At 46.4% G+C, this 9,285-nt stretch overlaps 1 protein-coding gene across 1 annotated transcript in view; it reads left to right on the forward strand.

Annotated features, from left to right (window-relative positions):
• The window catches only part of T265_00504 (hypothetical protein), a gene marked incomplete at both ends in the record, with an annotated part of 27,997 nt that extends 25,990 nt beyond the window's left edge, over positions 1-2,007 (forward strand). Inside the window, one exon of the mRNA XM_009164308.1 lies at positions 1,865-2,007. Within this exon, the coding sequence (XP_009162572.1) occupies positions 1,865-2,007 (143 nt within the window). The remainder of the gene's footprint in view (positions 1-1,864) is intronic.
• Positions 2,008-9,285: the final 7,278 nt, after the last annotated feature.

Genomic DNA, 9,285 nt, shown 5'->3' on the forward strand with positions numbered 1-9,285 from the left:
CATGATGCCACAGACCAGCCTCGGTTGCGGTGGTTGTTTTCGGTGCCCTACTTATCACATGCTTTCACTTAATAAATGTTTCGCTTTCTAGGGAAGGGTTTGGGTAAAAACCGCCAAGGACCCAGTGAAAAACCCAAGGTCAGCAGCAAGCATGAGAACGGTCGTGAACCTCCTAGCCATGGGCGTAGTTACGGACGTGCAACTGGGTACATTCGAGAACGGGAGTTTGATCGCCGGAAACGGAGTCGTTCTCGTAGCCGTTCGCGCGATCGTGATCGACGACGAAGCCGTGAGTTTCTTGTGTCCATCGTTTGCTTTTTGCCAAGCCGTGTTTACCTAGCCATAGTAGCAGTTGCTTCTATCAATTATTGTGTTAACAAGACATCCCCATTTGACCAATATTTAGCATAAAATGCAATTTTCCCCATTGTTTGTCCTTTTTCATCCCAACATCTGGTCATACTCTCACCGCTCTTTTTTGATAAGCGAAGTATCTGGGACCAGCGTACCCTTTGAACATGTTGCCTGGCTGAAATGAACTGGAATTACATTCTAGGTACTTTCTTTCCCCACAGCACAGTGATACAAACCAATCTAGTGGTTTATTTTTCCGGCAATCGAGTTGGCTGCTGTTTAACTTAATGGAACCAACACTCAGAAGACAACAAAGTAACAGTTCACCCAGGAGTCACAGAATAATTGATCAAATATTGCAGTTGGCTTTTTGTTCAGAAACTAACCAAGCGAGCACGTCTACTAGTGGATGAAGTGTTTATCGAAAGCAGGCCAAAATGCGGCGGGCTAGTATCAGGTTGGGTGTGAACAAAGCTAACGCGATTTGCTCAGGCCCTCTCTTCGGAAATCCAGACTTCGTGAACCTGGACGTAATCACCAAGAGTCCGCTTAATTCTTGTTGGGAGTCTGCTTGTCAGTCGTTTTAGGCTTTGAGAGTTGTGTAGCAAGTTTCAGTACCACTGACGAGTAGGAATAAAGAGAAACACGATAAAGATTTGGCGGATGTGTGACGACACTGCCTTCCTGTGCTTCCACATAGTGTTTCCCCTGCAACGCCCCTTATACCGTCCCTCCACAGCCATCCGACTAGAGCATACGGACATGTTACTAGTTATCCGGTATCACCTAACATAATGGTGGAGGGTTTTTTGCCGTGGGTGACACACATAACTAGAAATGCTCATAGGGAAGACTACTCGTTAGCGGAATACACTCACTTGCATGCCAATTTGGTTTTGAGGGGAAAATCACATAGAACTCAGCCTAACCTCTTTCCACAGCTGCGGTATTCTTTGGGCGCTCCGTGTGATTTTTCAAAGAAACTACATGGGGTCTTAACAGTCCAAAAACCGTCGTTGATTCGCTCCTAACGATATCGGATGATAATAGGCTTAATCGTTATCTTTCACGTACAGTCAAAAACGGTAGTGCACAAATAGCTTGTTAAGGTTAATGTGACAGTGAGATTTGTCGGTCAGCTTTGTGGTGGTATAGAAAATCACTCATAGTACCATCGCACCTTTAGCGGCCACCTCGGGCCCAATATGTATGTCAGAGGTATTTTTTTCAATTGTAAGGTATCGAACAGGGCATGTCCAATAAATTATGTTCGGTAATTTGATGGGGAATTCGCCTCATTCGAGGCGAATTATGTCAGAGGTATTTTTTTCAATTGTAAGGTATCGAACAGGGCATGTCCAATAAATTATGTTCGGTAATTTGATGGGGAATATTTTCGCCTCATTTCGTATCGCAGCTGGTTGTCCCACTTGTTTTCTTGAAACCTTAGTCATTGGTCGAAAGTCTACCCCTAGCTCATTTGTGGATACTTTTTCTCTCTAATTTACAGGCAGTCGGGACAGGTATCGAAAGCATCGTAGCCCTGAAGGTGATAGAAGCTCCAAGCGTGGTCGTGACCGGCGTGAGGATATGATGCGACAATATGGAGAGTATGGCGCCGAAATTCGAGCGGAGTACAGTGGAGATATGTGAGACAGTCTGTTGGCATTTCCGACATATGCATCCTCCCCCACTTCCCGCTGTACTCAAAAGCATTCACATGTGTAAACAACTCAGTACATTTTTATCTTCGCAATAAAAGTTACAGATATAAGCGCTGTACAAAACATGAAAGCTATTGGAAGCCAAAGCAGCGTAGTTTGAGATTATATGAAAAGAAGTTCAGTCAGCCGTGGTCAGAAATATCTGCACCTCTTGGAATTCACTTTAGTAGTAGCGTTTTGCTGCCCGAGCGTAGCAGTAAGCCAGAATCACACCACAGAACTGTTAGTAGATAGAAGAGAAAAAGGGAAGACTAACTGCGTGGCCGGTCTTTTCAGGATGGAGCTTTTGAAAGTCTATTGTGATAGTGTGTGCTCAGGACATCTTAGGCAGTAAGGCGCGTAACTACTAACCGGAAGGTACGTGGATTTTCCTGTCTGGGTTTGGGCTACTTGACAACATTTCGGCTCGGTAGCTATACATGGAAAGAGTTTCATTGATAATGCTGCACAAGTTGCTACTATCATACGAAGTGAATCCGATTATGGGATTCCAGTGGGTTGCAGAGCTCTTAGCCCAATGCCTTGTTATTCCGAGGTAGCCTTGTTCCTGTTGACCACCCCTTGTGGCTAGATGGCGACAGTGCCGTTACATATTATCAAACAGTTTTCCAGCAATTTCCACGAAGCCTTGAACAAGTGGCCTCGTGATACGCTTTGCCACTTACCTCAACAGCAATAAGTGACAGCGCAACGACGCAGATGATGTAGTAGCGGTCACGCAGGCGACCAAATATCGAATCCATGCAGCCCTGCAAACGGAAGAGGGGAGAACAACCTTTCCATTTGGATTGGATTAAGATATATCAGACGTGAGCTGAACAACCTAATGATTATTACAAATGATGGCGATGAAATAGTACTTTCCAAAGTTTTATTTTGAAGAGGGAAAATAGGGTGAAAGTCCCCGCCCTCGCACACTTGTGGCGTATCTCGGCCCTAAGCCCAACGGGATAGTCCGAGCAAGACTGCAGCGAGGATCAACTTTATTGTACCAACTCGACAGTGACGACATAAACCAACTCGAAGGTGAAATACTACCCATGTTACTAAGCTTGAGCTGAGTCAAAAAGCGCTGCAGTATTTTCTCGGCGAAATAGTCCTAGAGATGCCACCTTTAACAAGGGTTATTGATCTTTAAGTGTGAGTTGTGCGCATATGTAAATCCTACCAAAAAATGACGTGTACACGATGCAACACGTGAAATTCAGTTTGGCCCAGGAATCATACCTTCATGTCTAGAGTATCAACTGTGGAAACTAACGAGATTCGCCTAGGTCTCAGTTTACAACAATATCGGTTTCAAAATGATTGATTAGTTCAACGTTCACGGTGAAATTGCCACGAGCTCGAGGACCGTTAATCAGATAAGCTATAAACAAGAAGGGACTGGCGACTGACCGCGGAGTTCGCTGCCTTTGTGTATATTGTACGACCGTGCCCAGTATATCGCCCTAGTCTCGGCCCTAAGCCCAACGGGATAGTCCGAGCAAGACTGCAGCGAGGATCAACTTTATTGTACCAACTCGACAGTGACGACATAAACCAACTCGAAGGTGAAATACTACCCATGTTACTAAGCTTGAGCTGAGTCAAAAAGCGCTGCAGTATTTTCTCGGCGAAATAGTCCTAGAGATGCCACCTTTAACAAGGGTTATTGATCTTTAAGTGTGAGTTGTGCGCATATGTAAATCCTACCAAAAAATGACGTGTACACGATGCAACACGTGAAATTCAGTTTGGCCCAGGAATCATACCTTCATGTCTAGAGTATCAACTGTGGAAACTAACGAGATTCGCCTAGGTCTCAGTTTACAACAATATCGGTTTCAAAATGATTGATTAGTTCAACGTTCACGGTGAAATTGCCACGAGCTCGAGGACCGTTAATCAGATAAGCTATAAACAAGAAGGGACTGGCGACTGACCGCGGAGTTCGCTGCCTTTGTGTATATTGTACGACCGTGCCCAGTATAAAGATCGCCCTAGTCGTTTTAGGTGATGGGGCGGATCGCCGCCCGGTTGTAATCTGTATGATCCTGTGTCTGATGTTTCCTCCACCACAGTTTCAGGATGTTCTGAATATCTCGCCTCGTGAATATTACAGCTAACATGATCGTAAACCCGCTCGCCATGGCCGATCCAGTCAGGACTCCAACAAAAGCAGGTATCTTGATGGGGCTTAAGATTGATATTTCCTGACTTCCGACCAGGTTAAGACGCTTCAACTGATCAACCTTTTTCATCCGGCTGTGACAGGCAACCAGATTGTCAAATGAAATCGAGTTGTTAGGTAAATGTAATCCTTGACCGTGTGTGCTGTGTGCGCCATCTCGTTAACTGCTTTAGCGCAAGTAACCACTGGGGTAGTAGAATACGTAAACTCATCTGCTTCACAAACCGTACTCATTCCACAGCTCGTCCGCTGCGGACAAACCCAATTACATCATGACGTGAAAGCCACAGCAACTTGGGTTCTACACATCAGGCAAGCTTCCGCACATTGCCACGTACGATTCACACAACTGAAGCAATTGCAACCCAGTTGTTTGACAGTCCGCATTCTACTCCTACTCGACCTTCACACCGTCAACCCCTCAACATGAATGTGCAGATCCCGTCTGTCATGCCGTATTCAAGTACATCCGATACAACCGTATGGTACATGTGGGATTCCCATAGCAATCATAAAACAGTGCGAAAACGGTGACGAGAATAGGTTTAAATGTTTGCATGCCATAGAGAGGGAATACGGGCCGCTTAATCGTCAAAATCAGTTCCGACCATTGTCCAAGCACCATAGTGCGCAGGCAACTTCGCACCAAATGGGCTTTTCACACAACGAACTGGCAGGACTTGGAGAGTGGCCAACGCTGCACGTCCACGCGTACGGGAGTGCAGTTGATGGATACTGGATATAAATGTTAGAGGAAGCCTCTACTCACCCTGAAAGTGGAACCGTGTACTGGTTACTCCGGAGTTACGGGAAGGCGGCAGAGTGATTGTATGCACGGAAAACTATCAAGAGGGTTGGGGGATTCATCGGTGTTAAGTTACGTGCTATTTCACCAGGAGGGTGTCTATATCAAGGTTATAGGTTTATAGGAAGGGGTTCCGTCTTCCAGTGAAGAATCGGGGGTTTCTCGGTCTATAATAGAGGATCTGTATATATACGGTGGCTCTATGCTATACTCTGGAGCGTGTGAAACCCTCCCGGCGGATATCATTGGGTTCACCTGTTAATCCGTTCTGTAAATGACTCACCTTAGCACAAGACATTTCACAGTGTTTATCCCACAAGGTTACCGGGAATGATTTTCTTCGATTACAATTGTACAAGTGTGCGAGAAAAAGACTGCTGCCAAAATAACTAAATAACTGGAACTGCGTGAAGTTTTCTGGAGCCAAGCTGAATCTGAATCACAACCGATAATGTAGCTAACCACAAGTCTGCCTGCTCGAGCCCCTAAACTGAGCTACTCAGCTGAGTCTCTGAGCTAGGGCTCTCAGTCCCCAAATCCAGTCCTACAAAAACTACCAGGTCTTTTTTCCATCCTTACACGGGTTGTACACAGCGAAAAGTACTTAGCTGGCATCCACAGCACAACCCAAACTGTGAATGATTACTGGACCTACCGGAAACTATCAAGCAATTTAGCCGCCGATAGACCACAGCGCAGACACTACACCCGTACACTACCGCAAAGCTATGGGCGATCACCCAAGTAACCGTACCAAAGGCTGATTTTAATCTCATGAATGTAAAGACTGTGAGCCCTTGATGCACATTTCGTGGCCCAAACAGCTGGTTGGATGAGCTACCAACATTTTCCTCTTTAGAAAGCTGGTTGGATGTCTGTTGTATGAAGTATATGAACAACATTGTACAACTTAGTTCAAATTTCACTCGCGCATTAACTAATCTCGACGTTGAAATGGCGTTGCGGTATGCGTCTTGCACCTTCAAATTACGGTGTTATAACAAGTTCAAGCAAGTAGACCCCTAAAGCTGATCACGTCATCAGAGCCATTATGGGTAGCGGACAGATTAACCTTTCTCGATAGTTTTGTCTTGTCGTATAGCAGCATCAAGAAAGAGGTTGACGCATGAATCGCCAAAGCCCATTCCGCTTCCCTTCAGCGCAGGCACTTCTGAAGTCGATGTGACATTCTGTCGGTGAAAGACGGGTGGGCAGCGCGTCCAGTGTTACCTTACGGTCATGAAGCATGACAGCTATCGGTGTCTGCGAAGCACAGAATATGTAGCATGGTAATATGAAAATTAGCAACGTTGAAGAGTGATTAACAGTTTTTTTGTAACGAACCAGCTGATGAGTTGACTTAGCTGCACGAACTACGCTGGCTGAGTCACGTGATCCCTGTGCCAAGTGATTGACTGCCTCACCATGCATTGTTCGCTAATACAGGTTTCCACTGAAAAACAAGGCGGACAGCACGCGACCTGGAAACGGAGCACGAAATACAAAAAAGGTATTGGCTGCATTGGAGCACTTCGTCCGAGGTTGGGGTGTCAAAGATCCACCATATTAATGGATGGACGTACTCACCAACAGCGTAGTGCCATGCAACCACTGGCGTGTTTATTCTCTCGCTTATGTTCATTAATCCTCCGTCCTTTACTTCCTTTTCTATGGTGTTGTTCTGTACCCCCTTTATCTTAAACTACCCGTTGTCAACCCGTAACGACTCTAACCACCGTGCAGATGTACGAGACTCATGGCTGTCAAACTGGACCGAACTGAACGGCTTTCAGAAACCGATAAATTATAGGTTCTCCTACAGACTAGGAAATGCTAAAACTAGACATTATCTTCCGCAGACATAATAAGAGACCGTGCTCCGCCAGGCGATCAGTGTGGGTCCATGAAGAGTGCGAAGACTGGTGGAGTAAGCTGATACCCAGACTTGTATGGATCGGGCTGCCAAACTCAGCTTCATTATTCAGACTTGCTCCTCTATGCTTACGAGCACATTTCCATTCATTTCACAGCTTGGGCTATTGTGCTTCCGCCAACCCTGTTGACTGCGAGCTCAGTTTTATAAACTCGCCAACTTTATACAATATGAACACCACATAATAGCTGCTTGCCACCAAAGTAAACTGCCCACTACAATACTGGGCTCTAGATAGCTTGGTAGCAAGTGCGTTCGATTAATGACTGCAGTGTCCGTGGCTCGCATCCAACCCTGGCATGTCGACTGCTCCTGTCTAGAGTTTGGCAACATTACACTATCTCAGTCCTCGTGCTTCCTTCAAAAAGTGTGCAAGCTGGGCACCAAAAGAGTGCTAAGCTGAATTATCAACGTCACCGCATTACTACATTTCCTCATCTACCGAGGTGATTGTTGTTCTCCGTGCCTCCTTCACAATGGCGAGATGGACAACTTAGCATAAGGGTATGGAAGAGATAACGAAGAGCTTGGTTGTTGTCGGTGCAGTACGGGGAAAGTCCATGGGTTGACCCGGCCTCTGTCTCTCGACTTTCCCTGTCTACGCTTGGGCAACCTGGTAGTATCCCATACTTCGTACTTCCTTTCGGGTGCCATGGCAGTTAGGCACAGAAGGGGTGCTACAGCTGAACGTTTCTTTTACACTTCCTCCATTACTGACATCGACCGACTGTCTCATTAGGCGTACTGCCTTGGCTACAACGGATCAACAGACATCGAGTCGATATCATGGCCCAGTGCAGAAAACGGTTAACCGGTGCAATATTTTTCTGAGAGACTAGTTCTAAGTATACTGGTCACATAGGATACCGAGTAGAAGAAAAAGGATATGATGCCGGGTTTTCCTCTTCGATCACATCATGACAGTGCCCGACGCTGAACATGTGACAAATCACTGCGCCCGAAAGCCCTGCTTAACAGAAGAGAACAAAGAAGAGAGACAGTCTGAAGTCGATGCTATTTTTTGGTCAATTCCGAAAACCTACAGCCTATTAGCGCACGCGTCAGTGGCCGGATGTCCCCAAGCGTTATTGAATCAGGACTGAGAGTGCAATTACTTTGTATTCTATGAACTCATTTGCCATCACGAGATACTGCCCCAAGGAAAAACATATCACAAAGCAGCGGCTACTTTCCGCTGCAAGGAGACTGGGCCTCATGGTGGTGTGAGATGGCTGAGGTTAGAGCGCGAATTTACTGACCAGAATGTTCGTGGTCGAACCCGACCCCTGCCTCTCAACTTGCTCTATCTGGGCTTGGGCAACCTAGTAGTATCCCAGCCCTCGCGCTTCTTTTGGGCAGCCAGGCACCGAAAGGGAGCTGCATACAGCATGCTGGGTAAGCAAAACCACGCTATCAGTGACACAATTCTCGTTACACGTATCTCCTCTTCTACCCTACGCCACCCAAATATTAATGCACTCTCTGCACGCATCACCACCAAGACTGATTACGTGTTCACCATGCATCATATCCAGCGCCCGACTTCACAAATGCTTCGAAATCTGTCTTTAAATCCCGAAAGCTGGTCTTCTTAGCTACCCACAAAGTTCGCACACTGAAGCAGAAAAGATAACAAGCGACTCTCGCTTGCATGCTGGGTCCCCTCTGCACTGATGTGTACTGTCTGCTAGAAAGCAGGAATCCGGGCCGCAAATACTATAGTTGAACGGACTGCTCATTCGCCCTCTCCCCGCTATGCCCCTCTGGTGATGCGGAGGCGCTTAGAGGAGTGGGTAGTGTGCTGACCCATCAAGCGGAAGCGTCCCTGCTTGATTAGATACCGACTGATGATAGCCTTTGTGTGGTTCATTTGCTAACGTCTGAGGAAGGATTTCAGGAAAGAGAGGTACGTCGCTCCCTGTTTATTATTTTCTTCTTACACCGCGGTAGATTATAGCTCTGAATGTCAACGACAACTTCTATAATGCTCTAGGTCTTCCTTTTTAACAGAGTAAAAGCTCAGATACTATTATGTGTTGGTGACATGAACGCTCAGATAGGTAGGCTAAGCGCTGTTAAGGACCAACTGGATGATCTTCTCGGGTTGGACACGCGATGCAAAAGCAATGGAGAATCACCGCCGCATGTGTGCGCCACATAGTGTACTGTGCAGTACCTATTTCTGGAACAGCGGAAGTCGTGTGACTGCGTGGTACCAACCAACGAACTCGTTCCGAATCCAAATAGACAACACTGCCATCAGCTACCGGTAGCGAGGGTCAAATACGGCCTTCCT

This window comes from Opisthorchis viverrini (assembly GCF_000715545.1).
Source record: "Opisthorchis viverrini unplaced genomic scaffold opera_v5_5, whole genome shotgun sequence".
NCBI lineage: Eukaryota > Metazoa > Platyhelminthes > Trematoda > Opisthorchiida > Opisthorchiidae > Opisthorchis > Opisthorchis viverrini.